Source organism: Hirundo rustica, chromosome 7 (assembly GCF_015227805.2).
Source record: "Hirundo rustica isolate bHirRus1 chromosome 7, bHirRus1.pri.v3, whole genome shotgun sequence".
In the NCBI taxonomy this organism is placed as follows: domain Eukaryota; kingdom Metazoa; phylum Chordata; class Aves; order Passeriformes; family Hirundinidae; genus Hirundo; species Hirundo rustica.
The window spans coordinates 24,439,322-24,458,302 of record NC_053456.1 but is presented as its reverse complement, the minus strand read 5'-3'; the positions used below and the strand labels follow the sequence as shown (position 1 = coordinate 24,458,302).

Sequence of the window (18,981 nt, the reverse complement as noted above, 5' to 3'; positions counted from 1 at the left end):
CACCATGAAAACCATGAACACATACACTAAAAAACACTTAAACTCAGAGTACAAATAAATTTAAAAAAACTTAAAATCAAAGTACCAGACATTCTTCTCTTCCAGTGTTCGTATTTCAATACTAAATAGTATGTTAAAGATAACCTGTGACAAAGGACAAACTTTTTTCCTTAACTAAACATAGTAAGACGCCATTTTTGACACTACAAAGGAATAAATTTTCAGAAGGAGCACAGAATTAACTTGAAGGTCTTGCTTACTGGTAGTTGCACAATATATTTTGCAATCATATAGGCATTATGAGGAAAATTTTAATACAAAGAGCTGGGAAGTCCAGGTTTTATCTGCTGAGATCCAGTTGCAGCATTCTCCACTTCCTTGTAACAGTTGAGGCTATCACTTGCACTTCAAACAGGACCCGATCCAAAGCCCATTAAAGAACTTCCATTGATTTCAACAGGGCTTGGAATGCAGCCATCATGCAAGGAGCACCATTCTTTGCTTTCAAACACCATCAGTGGTATCAGATGAACTGACACCAGTTCTCATGAAGTCGGAATCCTTTAACATTTGGTTCTTCTTAAAATCCCTAGTTCATCCAAGCACCTCAAAAGCAAGAGAAAACATCCAGTGCCTAAGTTTTTAACCCCTCATTTTCAAAGTCAGACATGAAAACACAACCATGATGACACAGCACACAAATTCAAAGTGCTAAATATGAAACTCTGAAATTAGGCTCCAAAAGACCCTCATGATTATAAGGGGGAACTTCTGGTAAGCAACACGAGGAACATCAGCAATACTCTTATCCTGAAGACTTCATGGATGCAAGGAAATCACTCTCCAGTCTATAACTGGTGCATATTTTAATTTTTAAATGTTTTCAGCTAAAATACCCAAATCTTCAATTAAGCATTTCATTCATCCTCAATCTTAAAGCAACTCCTGAAATAAACTTACAAACTCTTTACCTACATCCTGCTTCCCTTCTGTCACTGCTGATGCAGATAGTAAACACTATTTCATATGCAACATTTAATGAATACTTATTTAAAAAGTTATGATGAACACAAGGAATAACAATTATATTTCTATGAGAAAGAACAAGAAGTACTCATGCCAGTTTCCTAATATAATGCAAACACCAATATTTGCTTAGCTTCACCATTGCCAAGCCAACCTGACTTTCAAATGAATGGGAGTGCCACTAGACAACGCAAATCTTTCTTTTGTTTCAAGGCAGCACTGCCATTGGACAAGACTGGGCTCTCAGCCAAGTCTTTCAGATATCAGGGAAAGATGAACAGGTCTGTAATTCTACATACCTCGTTGGCAGCTTCTCAAAGTCCACATCCAGGAACTGTTCATAGCTGGACACAAAACTATCCAACCAGAGCTTCAGATAATCTGGATCTTTCTGCAGAAAGGAAGAGAACATTAGGCAATATTGCACTCAAGGTCATCTATCAACAACTCTGTAGTAATGCCTCAAATGAAAAGCTTCTATTTAATGCATTTCAAGTGGAAGAAAGAAGAGAATACACTTTTTTTTTTTCAGAACCAAAAGAAAAGACAACCACCTATGTACTATGAAATTTTCAACCACATTATGCTGATGAGATATTTTTGCTCTATTAATTAGTTTATATGTCTCCTCTTATTGGCACCAGTGTTAACCACAGCATTTTAGCTTTTCCCCTCACAATCTTAACTTATTCTCCAGAGGCATCCATGCCAACTTTACAAACTTACTAGGATATATTCTATTCTAGATACTGTAGATACTAGTACACAACACTCCTTATGGCTCATAAAATTAATTAAGAACCCAGCAAGTCTTATCACAAAATAATTTCTTTTTTTTTTTTTTTTGTGCTTCACTCATAGGTCAATATGGCAGATAACAGCATATTAGAGACAGATGGTATTCAGAAAGACAATGTAGAAACCGTGACTTGTATGCTGGATAGCTATAAAACAGATAGAAAATTGTATTTAAGCTTCCTAGTTGTTCCTAGTAGAGCATTAAGACTGTGTTTGTGACCAGCAGTCCCGCAGGGTTGGACACTGTCCTGGGAACCAGGACAGATATTAGCCCACTGCAAACCACACAGGGAAATTCTGTCAAAATGTGCATTTGAGATAGTCTTACTTTAGAAGTCAAGCTGCTTAATTTTCAAAAACAAGTTGCCAGCCCATAGGTAGCGTATTTCTCTGCCAGGACTGTGCAGTCCTGTCCATTAACACACACGCACACAGTCCCACACTCTATGCTACAAATCATTTTCAGAACAGTTTTAAAAATTTTGCCTGAAGTATTTGAGATTAAAAATGATTTCTGAATGCACTCCATAATTTATAACATTTTGCCGATGTAGAAAGCATTTTTCTTCAACACTTTCCCTCTTCTGTATCTGCTCCCTTTTTTTTTGTTGCCTTTATATTACCGTGAATGTTCCCAAATAAGATAATGTTTCCCTGCAGAGTTAAGATCGAAGAGCAAACAGTGAGTACCTCAAACACACACACTCTTCTGCACTGCACACACACTGCAATGTCAGTGTAAAAGAAAGAGCCACCAAGAAAGACTGAGAGTCCTGTCAGTGCAAAATAGCTACCTAGACAATAGCCCTCCACAGGGAAAAAAACCAAACAAAACAAAGTTAAAAAAAAACACACTAACAAAACAAACAACCCCAGAACAAAATAAACATATAAATCCAGAACTTCAAATGGTACAAAGCTCTTTTCAGAGCATCTTTCCACTGCAAGTACAGGAGTTATAAATCACGGAAATACATTCTACTTCACTGTAATTATTAATTATATAAAAAATGTGTTTAAAATGTGTTCAGGTATTGTGACAACAGGTGCCAAGCAAAACCCTCAGCTAGATACATGTATTATCTGATTATTTGCTTCTGCTGACTTTATGGCATTTTCTTATTCACTTTTCCTAATTGTCTTATTTTCCCTTCTTCTGCTTAATTCCTAATCTCTCCCTCCTTCATAATCTGTTTTTTCCTCATCTTTGCTCTTATTCACTTTTCAATTACTTAAGTAATCACTCCCTTTCTTTTCCTGTTAAAAATCTGTCAAAACAGCACTATGTTCTGGAAGGGTAATGTAGCCTTGTTCTCATGTTCAATATGCACTGAACTACCAAACAGGTCTCTTAAACACGCCTACCAATTCTCCTCAACATGAAACTGCAAAACACAGAATGAAGGAAGCTGTTGAGATAAAAAGTAATTTCAATGTTTCCAAGCTACTGGTTTAAACTACAGAGGTTGCTGGATTATCACAAGTAGGTGAGCACAGAATACACATTTCTCACGTTCAGACACCAAACATATTGAAAATCAACCCAAAAGTTAGACAAGAAGTAAGACTTGCCTAAAAGAATGACTTAGAAGTAGTAGAAGATACTGTCTTCAGACAGCCCAGCTTTTCAAAAATGTTGACAAATTTAAAGCTTTTACTTTCTTGTATTTCACAGCAAGTAATTTCAGCTGCAAGCAAGCTATTTCACAGGATCATAAAGACAAAGAAAACCAGGATACTATTTTAGTAATTACAATACAGCTCAGGCTACAAAGGACAAAGCAACCTCAGGGAAGTAATGCACAGAAATGTTGCCATATCCATGTGTCCATGCCTCTGATGATAACGGCCATATACACATGGAAAAACTGAACGTATGGGACTTTCTCCCTGTTGAACAAACCGCTTCTTCGTTGGCACAAGAAACCCCTCCTTGAAATCCAACAAGAAATAGTAGATTTATTCCATTCATATTCCCAAATTAAAATGTTTTTTTGACACAGCTCAAGGTCACTGCTAGTTGTTAAAAGTAAACTCATGTAAAAAACCTGGTTTTCGTGGTCACCATGAAAGATGTGCAAATGACAACACGATCTGACTTGAAATTGCTTTAACAAAAGTCAAGGATGAGAAAAGGGAAGGGTAGGGCAAAAGACAAAATTATATTAAATGTCTGCTTGCTCCTTTTTAATGATATAACCTAAATCAGTTTAAAGCTTCTTTATCTTTGAACTACGGTGCATTTGCAAAGCTATCAGTACAGACTGGGAGTAAGAGAACACTGGCAGACAAAATACACAAGAAATGGCACTTAGACAGATGGCAAGAGTAAACCACTTTATGAAAGAGTCAAAAGTTTTTGCCTACCTGTAGAGCACATACTGCTCGATTTGCTCTGCCACTACAACTCCTCCCAGTCCTACTAAAAACCAACTGCAGTACTACTTGATCACTCCCTGCAGCACTATTCAACCCAACTCCGTTCTAACGCAATCCCCTGCTAGTCAATTAATAATGTGATCTTCCAAGTTATTAAAATAATCAGATTTGATATCAAAATACCAGGTAGCACTACTGGTATGTGCCAATAGAAAACGGTTTATGCAATAGTTGACTCAGAGTCAAATCTAGAGATTTCCATCCAAGCAACGGCACTAATTCAAAACCACTTGGACAAAAAATTTTTAAAAAATCATGAAGGCAAAAAAGTAAACAAGATCACTTAGCAACATAAGAAACAGCAAGAAATATATCTCTATTATACACCAGCTAACAGAGGCATGCCTCCTTTCCAAAAAGGAACAAAAATGAAGACTTGTGAAGCAGAAGTTCATTCCAGGAAAAAGTGACAAAATATTTACCAGATGGGCTACGATTAAGATATGTAAGTGGTTTCAAAAACGTAAGAAACAGAAGTTATAAACAGCTTCCCAACCTCAAATCTGGCCCAGGTTTTTGGTTTTGTTTTTTTTTTTTCGTTTATTAGCAGCAATCATTACAGATCCTAGGTGCCAGTCTCCTGTTGAAAGCTGCAAGAAATCTACATTTTACTGAAGCGGTTTTAAGAAAGAAAACTGAAAATGGTACATGTTACCCTCAGCAAAGTACATGCCAATGTCCTAAAACACAGCTAAATACATACAACCTTTCTGAAGACCTGCCTGTGTGAGTTAGATGCATCTTACATTCTTCCAAACCAAAGGCATCATAGTTCAGGAGAAACAAAGTCTTTTTACAGTGGTTTAAAATTCCAAGTTCATAATAAAACCACGCAGTAGTAACAGGTATCAGCTGTTTTGCTTACACTGTGATTTTATGTACAATGCAACTACCCAGCTTCTTTATCTTGAACTGAACTTTTTCTTGAGGTCAGCTGCTGCCACTTAATCTGGAGTTTAAATTTGGTGGAATGAAAAATGGAAAAGAATGTTATTTCTGTTAAGTTCTCCACCCACTCACCTTTTCAACAATCTTCTATTTTCCCACGACAGAAGTGGTAAACCATGTTAACAGCAGAACACAAATTATCCTTACTTTAACATGAATACATTTGTGTTCTCCAATGCCAGATCAACTTTCCAAGCCAGCACATGTCGCAATATGACAAATATTTGGGCTATTATGTGTCAGAGGAGAGCATCCCATAGGATCCAAGCCGCGACTGAGGGCAATAAATCACTGAACCTCAACCTCAGCTCCACCTGATTCAATGGAATGCATTTCCCCTCTTTGGAAATTACCCTTTTGTTATCATTCTGCAGACAGGTAGCTGGAGGCTGTATGTCAGAAAACAATGCCAAATAGTTTTCTGTGGTGCTGGTTGGAAATGCACTTTTAAGGCACAGTTTACAAAGCAATTTATGCTTTGATAATACACCACAAGGCTAACTGTGATAAACCAAGGTGAGGATTGATATTCTTTTCCAGCCTCACCACATACACTCTGCAGACATGTCCTATGAAATCAGCAAGAAATCAGGAAGGACATTTTTAATTTGTACAGCAGCGGTAAAAGCAGGAAGAAGCTTGTAAGTGATAATAAAATGCCTTTCACAAGTTACAACTTTCCAATTACTACAAGATAAGAAATATTGTTTACTGAAACCTTAAAGCCCTCTAAGTTACAAGCTTAAGCTTTTCATTTATTTACCTGAAACCTGCCTAGGTTTTGTACAGGACAAATCTATGGAACTTATTTGAATAATAATTCACATACACAGAAACTACATGTCTTAAAACGTCTGGAAGATAATTTCCCCATGACTTGAACTCCAAAACCATAAAATCCAGCTTAAGTCAGCCATTTCTCTTCGTAGCGATAAACAGAAACAACCAGCGTTTTAACAAGGCTATCTTAAAGGTGTCATTTTAAGAAAGTGAAAACCTATTAAAAAAATCCTAAAAATCAAAATAAAGAGCCCAGAAATATAAAAGTTCTTTCATTCATAGCCACAAGTTTGCAGAGGCTAAATTTAGGCTTCTGAGCTCAGCCCATTGTAATGAGGGCCTGTGAAGCTGCTGTAGCAAGTGCTATAGCAGTCACTCACCTGCACTAATGAAAAATAAGTCCTCAGTGCCTGTTAAATTAAATGTAGCTCAGAGCACCTGAAAGTGAAAATCCTTCCTTGTTCCTTCCCTTCCATAAATAGCTCTTGTTTTCATTAAAAAAACAAACAAATAACCCAGCCCAGCACAATGACACACCACCCTTCAGGCCTCCATTTCCCTGAGATCCTTTTGGCACAATAAGAGTCGCTGCAGCTCTTTACACTTCTAAAAAAAAAAAAAAAAACCACTGCCAGGCCTGAGCAGTGGAGTGTTTCTCACAGGTACTGAAAATAACCTCAAAAACCACTCAAAACCATAACACACTAAACCCATCTCCCATGAAACAGCTAGACGAGGGTTAGGTTTTTGGGTTTTTTTTCCCCAACATAGTACAATGCTAGAAAGAAAATAAACATTTGCTAAATAAACCCATTGTACCAGTCCCCAGCATGCACTGCAATACTGTGACTAAACACTACCAAACAATTATCCAGATTCCCACGGAGCATTAACACTTGCAGTGTGGATGAATCAACTCCAGCAAGGCTGTTCTCAGACATGGTGGAAGCAGGAAACGAGCTCCAATTCACCACCTTCAGCACCCAACCACGCTGAGGCAAAGCCCAGAGCCGCGTGGGGATGTGCTCTGATGCCCTTCACACAGACAGGACCTTCTCTAAGACAACGAAGTGAAAAGAAACTACAGCCAAAATCTACGCTAGCTTAGGACGGGCTCCTGTCTCTGATACACTAAATTGCCAGGAAATTACAAGAGCCTTTTCTAGTTCCTGTGAAAACTGATTAAATGAATGACTAAAACATTCGAACACATTACTGTTTTTCAGTCTGCCTATGCAAGAAGGTCACAAGAAATGTTTGAACCAGTATAATATATTTTAGTTCCATTAAAAAGCCAGGGAGTACTAGTCTTACAGCTAACTCTCAGTTAAATGAAAATATTTTACACAAAACTGGCACTGAAGTTACCCAACTCAAAGTCTTCAGCCCTGTGCCTGTGGAATACAGGCACATTTACCCAAGACTACTTATGTATTTATATAGAGGGTTTATTTTAGATTTAGCGGTAACTTCCATTTCTACCAAGGCTTCAGGCAAAGATCTGGAAGGGCAAAGCTCAGTAGAAATTTACAGATATGTTCAGGAAGTATTAGTTGCTAAAAACAAAAGCTGGATCCACCCAAGGCTCTTTGCAGTGTCACATTCCATGGTCTAAAGGCAAAAATTCCCTGCAGGGCAGTTCAGAGTCCAACTATCAGACAAGCCCGACTTGTTCGACAAGCCAGTTGTTTGAAGTCGTTAAATTTAACACGCAGCCATCCAACAGCCAGCCGGGTCTGACTCCTGTGCTAGCTCTCAGTCAACCTTCAAAGTGGATTTCAGCTCGGAAGCACAACCATAAAATCTCACTGACACTGGCATTATTATAACTAATCCCTCATCCCCAAGCATTTTATTTAAAATAAGAACAATGCTTTGGTGTCAAGGTTGAATTAGACTTACAAAATGTAACATTAGGAAACTAAACATGAAATTTAGCCTTTAGATCACCGGTGAGTTTACTCAACTTTAAATTAATTGAAGTAGTCTGCATAATGCAGAACTGCAGAACATTTCTCAACACTATTTGAAATACTCATTTGGGAATTAGAAAATTTGTGTTAAGGGACCTCTTTCCTCTTCATGTTTTTGGACATAAAAGGCTACATTTCCAGCATGAGAAGTCCTAGCAGCCTTAACTCTGAAATATGACAGAGTGCTTATGCTTTTTGTGAACCTTCCATATAAAATGGCAAAATAAAATATGAAAAGGTTTGTTATAGTAGCAACACTGTATTTAGAATAAGACTTAGTGATAAACCATTCTAAACTGGCATAACTGCCTTGGTAAATTCAATAAATCAATTCTAATTGGGACAACTATCCATTATAATCCAATACTGATTTTTGAATCAGTGAATCCAAAAGAAGAAAAGCTCCTGGCAAGTAACTATAAACCTCCATTTTCAACATGCAGACAAGCATTCTGTTCAATTTCCAGAATTAAAAGCAAAAAAGGATGGAGTGGTGATGCTTTGTTTTATAAATGGAAGTTGCAGTGAATCATGATAGAAACAACTATTTTGGGACAGGTTAAATATTCTCTTTAGCATAGGGACTGATACCAAAATAAGCCTATAGCTGCCAATCATGATAAAATTTAGCTCACACTTTAAAGTTTAATATTTTTCTTCTCTTTTCAAAACAAACAAATATATTTATAGTTTTCTAGTATTGCCTTCAGTAAAAGATAATGCAAGCAGTTTTGTTCATTTTCCTTTTTACTTCAGATCTCTAACAAAGCTGGAAAAACAAAATGAAAGAATATTCTTACTAAAATAGAAGTAAAGCCTCTACTTTCTCTGGCCTTTTTTATTATTGCTGCTGTTTTTGAATGATGATACAATTACAACCTTGTAGCTAGAAACTGGCATGTGACTGATGCCATCCATGGGATGAATCTAATTAATGTGAACTCAGATTTTAATGTCTTCACATTTGACAGAAAGCACCCCTGGGCAAACGCCATGTACAAGTTGTGTACCCTATTTCAGCCTTCTGGAGTCCACTGCACAGACCACTTCTCTGAATTTACCATACTATAACAAATTCCATTCTCTTAACGTTCAATTTTCCCATAAAAATTGGCATAGTGAACCAACTGGAAGCTGTATTTTAAGCGGAACACGAAGCATCCAAAATAATTCAAAGGCAAGTAAAATAACTTGATGTCAAAAGTCCACAGTGTCAAGATTAGCCTAAATTTAATGAAAATTCAAACTATACCTTAGAAACGCTTTAGACTTTAACTCTTAATTGCTTTAAAATTCCAAATTATGCCGTTATTTTACATGAGAAAAAGGCTGAATTTCAGCAGCAACACACACAAAGTCAGCTTTTGCCCCACTGACTTTCTAACTTTCAGTGCAGTGCTAGAGACAATACAAGTTTATCACAGACAGAAAGGAAGCAGGATGGTGCTAAAACAGTAAAACATCAGCCTATTTCACCGTCTCAACAGCTAAACACTGTCTAGCCATGTCTTCCAGCAGATAAAGATTGAGAACTCAAGTAGAGCTGAGCAAAAAAAGTCTGTATTTGTTTCAAAGTGTCATGTGATTACACCAAATAAACTAAAACCAGCTTCTGTATCTTCACCTATGACTTTAACTACTTCAAAACCAGAAATCCACTTTTCAAAACCACACTTTAAAAAGAAACCCTCAAAAACTATGGCATAGCAGAATATGGGTTACTTGTCCAAATGCTGTTTGGCATCCCCTGCACTTCTGCTGGTTCAGTTTTTAAATGATCAGCACAATTAAGTAGAGCCAGATTTCTGTAAATAACACACTTGTTTTCTATACCCTGCTTTACTCCCAAGAGCTCTACCCACCCACTGTATATTTAATATCACTTGTTCCTATTGCTTACTAAATGCAAATGCAATCCTCCATCATAAATTATATTATCAAAACAGCTTTAAATATCAGAGAATGCATCAACACACGCAAACGTCTCACCAGTAGAGAAAACTCACAGTTAATGTTTAGATTCACAGATACTTGGAAAAGTCTGAGATATCAAACAAAGACAGGGTTTATGAGGAGAATAATCAAATACAGTTTTCATTTCTTGGTGTTCCCTGTTGAATCTCCCATCATCCTTCACTGCAGCCTCCCTTTAGTAGAAGATAAATTGGAAAAGTTAGACTTGAGCAAATTGGCGGTTTTTTTAGAAAAAGGTGCTTATCTGTACTGTTGAGATGTGTGTGTTTTGATGTTTGTTCCCCTACTCACATGTAATTCTTTCAGCGAGAAAACCTCAGTAATTAGAGACGCTCTCCTCTCTTCTACAGTTGCTGTTTAACCTTTCTGAAGCCTGTAAATATTTTAACAGTGTCTATTGACAACATTTGGATCCAGGCCTTAAGTTTCAATGTTGTTTAATGGGCAGCTAGCAAGCTTTTCTCTCATTTCTGTAATCAGCACAAACATACTGCATTTGAGTTGATTTGGCAATATTCTTTTATCAGGACACACGTCATCCCCAAATCTGCCTGGCTGACCGAGTGAAAAGAGCCATAACTCAGACACACACAATGATCCAGGGCTTGTTAAATTTGCTCTGTATTAGAGCATCAATACAGAACCAGAAGCCTGTGTTTGTAGTTTTGTGATATATCATTCCATTTAAGAGACACTCAATTCTTTCATGTCAATAAAAGCTTGATCTGAATTATATTTGTTGGCATGTTAAGAACTGGATGTTTCTCACTGATTCTGTAAAGCACTGATCCACAAACCCGTAGACATGAGGGAATTGTAACCCCATGTTTGACACCACTAAAGCTCTGAATATTACATCAATAACATGGACAAACCTCAGACTCTACTTCATCCAGCAGTAGCAGCTACATATGTGTACTGCCAATACATTAAAGAATAAGCAACAATAATTTCTTCACAGCTTGTAAAATGTTACAGTTTTCTTGCATCTTTGCCTGTTTAGATTTATCTGGTGCTTCACTGCAGCCTGAATTCTCTGCATTCTCTATCAGTCTCTGTTCTGTGTCTGAACAACGACCAGCACAGGGTCACCCTGGCCCATAATTAAGGAAGGAAACAGCCACTCAAGAGACTGATGTCTCATATACTCATGTCAGTTATTTACATGCAAAGTTCTATATTTGTAAATATCAGAATTACCCTAGTTCTTGGACTAGGAGACAACTCTTTAAATAGCAGTTAATTCAGAATTGAAGACCAACTGTTGCTGTTTATCCATTCTTAGTTCAGCCTCTTGAATAGAGACAGAACAAAGATATTTTTACCACCACATGGCCACAAGTGACTTGTGACATGATCTTCTGCAAGTTACACTCCCTAGGAATACAGAGATTTACTTAAAAACAACCCACAGAAAAGATTCCTACACAGCAATACCTTACAAAACTTCACTCACTAGTTTCAGCAGAGGCCATGAATTTACATGACAGTGAATTACGAAGAACTATTTTTACTGAGCATTTGGTTTGCTCAAACACTCATCTAACTGTAGGATGAATAGTTCTTTATCAAATCTCACAAAGGCGATATATAGCAATGTGATCTGCATCACTGACAAGTCAGCAACTGCACAAGAAGGAAGACAAGGGCAAGCCAAGTCAGGATGAGATCACATCTGGGATGCAAAGGTCAGTGTTTCACACGGTGCATACAATTCAACGTCAAAGATTATTACATTCTTGTTGAATTACATGCTTCTCACCACAACAAAGCATAAGTTGGCTAAATCCACATTTCTCTGAGAAACAATGTTACAATATCAAATACGGTATTTATAATATATAGACATCCCTCATTCTGCCAGAGAGAAAACCACAACATATTTATCTCAATACAATCAGATTTTGTAAAAACAAATGAGAGGTACAGCACAAAGGTAAGAAAGCGCATTTGAGATAACAGCTTATGCACAGGTCTGCTGCTCTTAACACAGCCAGGGATGTGACTATCCCAGCTCTCTGAATTAGTAAAGACCAGATCATCATGAACAGCTAACACACAGAGTTCCAACTGTATCAATGACACTAAAGTTCAATGTTGCCTCTTTAAAACGTGAAGCACAGGCTCCAAACTGAGTGACGAACATTCACAGTTTTCCTTCACATCACTGTGTCATCTCACAGGGAAAAGCAGTGTTCAAATGAAATCAGGGATATGTTGAAGACAAGAGTGTAAGAAAAAGCTCAGAACCATTGTAGTATCATGAAAACTGAAGATTTTCTGATGTGCATATGGCAGTCAAGTGCTTGCATTAATGCCTTTGAAACCCCTTTTGAAGGCAACTAGCATATCTTTATTTTCACAGGATAGAAAGATCTCCATATAAAAGGATATCTGAACACCTCCTGAATAAAATCAGAATATCAGAAATCCTGACACGCTTTTTTGTCAAGACTCTGAAATACCTACCAGAACAACTGCAGATGAACTACATATAGTTAAAATCTTACAGATAAGACACAGATTGAAACCTCTTTAATTTGAATCTGCAGCAAAAGTTACTTCAGAGGATTATGAAACAAATAAATTTCCTGTACTAATATATAATTAATATCTAATAAAAGGTTAGTCACATAAACCCAAAGAAGTCAGACACATGAAAGCATGTCCTTTTCTTCTACCTCATGGAGCTCTTCTCCTGCTGTACACTTACATTAGTAAAGCATTCTCAGGTCTCTGCTCTATATGCAGTTATATAAGAAGTGTTCCATGCTCCTCTGTAGGTTATTGAAGGCTTTAAACTGGCAATCAACTGGAAAACATTTCTGCTATCTATTCTACACAATTCAATTATTTTAAAGTGCTCACATTCCAACATTTGGATGAGAAGACAGCGTTTTACATCTATATCAATATTTGAGTAAAGGCATTGTACGCTAACAGTTCACTGAACAGAAAAAAATCCCCCAACCACTAAAACCATTTGAAACTGAAAATAATCAGGAAGTTACATCCTTAACAAGGCACTCTTTGCAGAAACTTTAACATTAACAAATGGAAAAAAAGAAAGAAAAAACCCCAAACCAATAAAAGACTCAAGACAAAAACAGACTTAGACTGTGAATAATGCAACATGGCGGTAACAACCCCAGTGACTCAAATCTAAATTTTACTAAATCTAATGAAGTTTGTAACTGCTTCCATGCAACATCAGAAGCATTATAAATCAAATATGGCTACAGCTTCCATCTATAACAGTAGACTGTAATCTGTAGCTTTTAGGGAAACAGAGGAAAAAAAATCCAAAAGTAAATCCCAACCTTAGAGTAGAAACTTCTAGATAAAAAACAATTGAACACCAACTAAAATCAAACTCTTGCAGACACTCAAACATTTTCTTAGAAAAAAAACCAAAAAAACCACACACACCAAAACAAACACCTCCCCCCACAAAAACAACCAGAAAAATTAAACCACCTCATACATGGTGTCTTCCAAAAACTGCTCCTAGAGAGGCCCTCATTAATGGTGCTGTCTGCCCAAATCTCCAATTCCTCAACTGCACAAGAGGCAATAAAAATGGAGAAATGCCTTCCTAATGTTACTTTGCACAAAACTAAGTGTTGCAACTGACACCTGATGCTGCCAGAGATGTCAAAGGATCACAAAGAACAAGAGTCATGACCCGGGATAGATGGTAAGATGGTAACACAGCATTATGCAGCACTTGAAAGCTGTGAAAAGCCTCGCTGCTTTAGCCTAGGGTGCTGTATTTAAAAGATTATCATGAAGGACCCGATTATCAAAAGACAAGACTATTAGCAACAATCTGAAGCATCACAAAGGAGTAGCTTGGATTTCACTGGTTTCTCTAGTTAACAAGGCTGCAAAAGCTAAAGCCACGAATTGGGGTTCCTACTTTACTGTAACTCCCCAGCCGTTTTTCTAGTTTGAAGGAATTGCCTCGCTTTCTCCCCCAGGATGTCATTCTGGGACAAAGTCATTGCAGTGCAGCATACTACACTTCACTGGGCAGTCCCAGGTATAAATATCTTTTCTCTAAGCCACTATATTCTGTCCCTGGTAATTATTGCTACACCTTCCCATTTTGCTCTGAGAAGAACAAAGCACAATATACAGATATTTCCAAGTGGACTGAACAAACTAATTTACATTAAGGCTTCCCATATTTAACATCCCAAGATGGAGACATAGCTTCTTCATCTGCTCTTCACCAAGCTTAATCCAAGATTGTAATTCTGGATGCCTCAAGCAGAGTAAGATATAATTTTTACCTGAACCAGTTGAGAAATAAGGGAAAAAAATGTTTCGAGTCTAACACTTACTGAAAAACTGAAGACTCTCTTTCTCTGAATCACTCCAGTTGCCCTCATATTTTGAAGACACTCTATTTTATTTACAAAATGTATGCTTTGTTAGTTAGGAACAAGTCCTTACCAAAAGACAAATTCATTTAATTATGCCTTTAATATATGGGTCTGAAAGAAAAAAAGGCCCAAAAAGTCACTGATAACTAATGAGGAGACTGAATATATGAAAAGATTATTTTTTTTTAAAATAGCCCATCCTCTACCACCTGAGATCTGAGTAGACTGTGGACACATCATTCCCATGACGAAACTGAACATCCCCTAAGTGATCTAAACTACGCATTTTAAATAGCACTCCTTCATGCAAACTTCCTGCTACGAGACCAACACCGAGATGGAGAGCATACAATTGGAATGAAAGGTTCCAGCAAAGGGGGAGTAGGTCCAAGACAGACAAAAGAATATTTTAAACAACAAGAGAGGAGAGAGCCAAAGAGCAGCTGAGCAAAGAAATTCAGAATTTGGCTCATCTCTGAGGCCTTAGTGTCTCCCAAAGCTGAGTCAAGTCTGGATTCTTTGAGCGTATTCCAAGCGCATTTGCGCCTCTCACATCGATGAACTCACTGGCAAAACATCCATCTTCCCCAGCGCTACTCCACTTCCTACTGCCATTATCATTACTACACTGGTTTAAAAGGCAAAGGTTCAAGCCAGCAGATCACCCACACAGCGAGCAGTAAGAACTGACAGCAGGCTGTTATGCTTGCACTGGTTTTAACAACATGCAGAGGATTACGGTTGCACAAAAATTAGGAAACGATACAATTAAGACAAGTACTTTGTGCACTTGTGTTAAATGGTCTGTATTTGTCTCCCATTCTACGCCCTTGAGATGGGCATTCTCTAGAAACGGGGTGGGAAGAACAAGGGAAGGACTGTTCTATCCTTAATGTCCTACCGGATTGGAGACTTACAGAAACTGAAATACAAACGAAGCATGAGACTGCAAAAAAGCAAAACAAAACCAGAGAATAAGGCCATCAAAAGCCACCCTTGCCACTGAGCTCCTGTATGACAGTAGACCAGTCCTTTCCTCCACCTTTACAGCTATTTTTTTATGTTATTTATTTTACAGCTACCTATTCCGATAATCTGCAATCCAGTTTCTCTACATACTCAGCACACCCAGCAGCAATTAGGACATACGCTTTAAGCACATTAATTGCTTTACACTATAAAATGCAAATGGAGGCAGGACAACATTTTTGTATTATTTCTGCCAGGTGAAGGAAATTCATTACTAATGGAGTATGTAGATATTATGGCAACAGCCAGCAAAGGCAGATTCTGGGGTAACTTAATAAATCTGGTCTTTGGGAAGGGTTTTGCTAAAAAAGTTTAAATAAAACTGAAGCTGTTCAGAAATCAGTAAGTACAAAGCTAAATACTAGGCAGCACTGAATCAAATCAATACAGTACAGCTTAATGTGACACAAAATGAAGAATTATGTAAACATATGTGTTCACACAGTTAAAATATATAGCTACAATAACTGCTTAAACTGACCCACGAACACTGCAATTTTCATCTCACACATTAAAAAGACCAATCTGAATAGCAAACCATGGGATGAAGCAGTAAATAGTCTAAGAAGTGTAACTACATCCTTACAAGAAGCTAATCATGTCTGTGAAATTTCCAAGATAAAAGATATTACAATTTAAATACCTAACTACCAAACAAGAGAGAATAAAAGCAAACAAACACAAATACTTACCTTATTGCAATAAAGCATCCAAAGCTCATACAGCCTCTCTCGGGATGCCATTCCTCCCCTTCCTCTTCCCGTCGATCCCAGCTACTTTTCTCTTCAAGATCCTACCATGCTCAGTTCCCAGGTGGTCTTTCCAGAGTTTTGCTTTATTATTCGTTATATCATAACCCGAGAAGAAGCCAAGTAACAAGGTCTCAGCCTTTCCTTTTCGAATTAACAACGAAGTGCAACAAAAGCAACTGCAGACAAGTGTCAAGCATGTCCGTTCTTCGTCAGCGCCGCTTCGGTTTTAATCTCTGAAAGTGAAAACATACCCTTCAGGCCTTTGGTGGAGGGAGGAAAAAACAAATCCGCACCTAAAGCCCACAGACAACCTGGGGAATCGGGCGGCGGCAGGTCGCACCGCTCTGCTCTCTGACACTATTCCCCGGTGAAGGAGAGCTCTGGCGTTTAATGTTCGCGGCGCTTTCTCGCTTTTGCAGGGGAGAACCCGCAGGGCTGTCGAGCGTGGCCGCCGGAGCCCCGGTTACCGCCGCTGCCGGCCCGGCAGTGACAGCCTGTGCCACCGCCCTTCTGCCCGGGCTCCGCGGCCGCTCCGGACCCCGGCGGGCCCCGCAGGCCAGCGGCTGCCGGGCAGAGCCGCGGGGCGCGGGAGGAGCCCCGCGTTGCGCCGCCGCTCGCTCCCAGCCGGGACCGGCCGCCCCGCGCCGCCACCTACCGCGCCCCGGCCTCCCCCGGCTCCCGCAGCGCCGCCGCGGCCTCTCCGCAGCCTACCCGGGCCGCGGCGAGTGGAGCCGGGCGGGAGGGGCCGAGCCTCGCCACATCGCCCGCCCCGCCCGCGCTCCCGCACACGCCCCGGGCCGCCGCCGAGGGGCGGGGAAGCCGCGGGCGCCATCTTGGCCGCGGGCAGGGCAGCGCCCGCCCGGGGCAGAGCGGGTTCGCGGCTTGCGGCGCCTCAGCCGCAGAGCCGGCGGCCCCTGCCCGGCCCGCGGCCTTGGGCCGCAGCAGGAGCGTGCCGTAGAGAATCAGCGTCCGCATCCTGAGCGCCTCAGGAAACCTCCGCACTGCTTTGCTTCATAAGTAATAAAAGGTTACCAAGCACATACACATGTTTTGCATATGCTCCAGAGACCTGCCAGGATAGCCTGCGGAGCATGGATATCCATACATCCAACCTGCTGTACCTGTAAGGCAGCCCCCTACCTCGTAGGCGGAGCTTGCATAGGACTAAGGAACCAAAGTTGGATTTCGTCAAAAAAGTTAGATTTCCAAAGGGGAAATGCAAGAAGACATCCCTCAGCTTGCGGGTGGCCCTGCCCGAGCACAGCGGCCTGTGCTGACACAGCCGAGGCACCACAGACCTGTGAAGGACTTTCCTCCTGCTCCTGCAGGAACAGGATCTTTGCATCACTCGCAGACACTCCAAGGGAAATGAGTGTCCCTTCGTGTCCTCTTACTCTCTTGGAAAGTGAGGCTGGAAATTAATGCTGTGTCAGACCCCAAAGCAGGGAAGAGGCAGTTTAAGCAGACACGGGGCATCTCTCCAGCTTGCTGGGAGAATCAGTCCTGCACCTTTTAGCCACAGCCCTGGTCCTTCTGCCACTGGGCTGTCTCCTCACTTGGGTTCATACAGCTTTGCCATTCATTACACAGCTGATTACTTTCAGGGTTTTTTCACACCAATGCAATTATTTAATTCAAGGTTTGGAAATCCTTTGCAAAGGAATTCACTGTGCAATATCACTCTAATGTCTGCCACATTAATTTTTTCTAGGGATGGATAAGTATCATCAAGAGTCCAAAACCAGATTGAGCTATGTTCCTGGAACAGGCCTTTGCATATTTGTGTTCTTTTTAGAAGATCAGTGAAGTTTCCCTGGTTAAATTTAAGAGCTAATCTCTGCTCAATGTTGTTTCATGCGGACTGTGGGAGTGGTAGAAGCATCTTTTTCTGCAATATCTAAACATAGTATCTAGCATGGATAGAGGGACACTGGCAAAAATGAGACAGTAAAATTATTTTTAGTTGTGTGATACATGTGCTCTGCTACTTGATGCTACCCACAATATTCTCCTGCCTTGAGGATGGAACATAATTTTTTCCATCAAAAAAAAAAAAAAAAAAAAGAGCTTAGAGTCTAGCTCTGTCCCCAGGGCAGGATCTGCTGACCCCTTTCAGTGAAATGGGTCTAGGGAAAAAAGAGCCTGCCTCCTCCCTGAGAGGTTTATCTCAGGGCTTGAGTTACTGCTGGGAGTTCCTCCTTAACAGCCAGCCTGCATCACCTTTCTAGCAAATGCAAACTACTACTATTTGGCCCTTCCACAGCAATTCAATAAAAGGAAGCTCTTTCTAGCAGATCCTTTGAGTTACAAACTCTTATTGCATTTTTTGCAGCCTTTTCTAGACTAAACAACGGTTTATTTCAAATTTCTCTTAACAACTTGCTCCCTTTGAAGAAGTCAGGCTGTAGCAAAGCCATGTAAAACTCTCAATCCTCCCTTCAGATTTTGCTCTGCTTTCTCGCATTACTGACTCCTGTAAGAGCAGCTGCTCCTACACACACCAGTCCCGCAAGAGCCTTCAATGAAGCAATAAAAAACCATCCTCTGACAGAAATGGGAGACTCCTCCCTGGCTGAGTGCTGCCGCCTCCGTAATTCGGATGCTCCCAGACTTTAAAGCAGCCATTTTCCACTCTACTGGAGTTGTAGCAATGTAGTTATTTTAGTGGGCCTAGAAAATCAGTGCTGCTTGTGTAGGCAGTTCTTGCCTTATATAGGTGCTCTAGATGGAAAATAAAGCATTTCTGGTATGCAACAGAACAATCTGTTCTTGTGTCATTCAGGGTGAGTGGTCCCCTGGTCTGACCTCCTAGAGGATTTCCTAAGACAGGTAATTCCATGTAAGATTGTTGAGGTGGCTTTGGGGTGTCTGCAT

The 18,981-nt window shown here is 39.8% G+C and overlaps 1 protein-coding gene across 5 annotated transcripts in view; it reads right to left on the bottom strand.

Moving 5' to 3' along the window:
• The window catches only part of NBEAL1 (neurobeachin like 1), a 78,503-nt gene extending 60,880 nt beyond the window's left edge, over positions 1 to 17,623 (bottom strand). Inside the window, exons 1-3 of one of the 5 annotated variants that reach the window (XM_040069119.2) lie at positions 17,406 to 17,623; positions 16,048 to 16,340; positions 1,326 to 1,417 (exon numbers count right to left, since the gene is read on the bottom strand). In XM_040069119.2, coding sequence (XP_039925053.1) covers positions 1,326 to 1,417; positions 16,048 to 16,098 — 143 coding nt within the window. In that variant the 5' untranslated portion in view covers positions 16,099 to 16,340; positions 17,406 to 17,623. Of the gene's footprint in view, positions 1 to 1,325; positions 1,418 to 16,047; positions 16,569 to 16,762; positions 16,904 to 17,405 lie in introns of those variants that run through there. The other 4 variants (XM_040069118.1, XM_040069117.1, XM_040069120.2 and 1 more) reach the window with 4 other exon arrangements.
• Between the last annotated feature and the right edge of the window lie 1,358 nt (positions 17,624 to 18,981).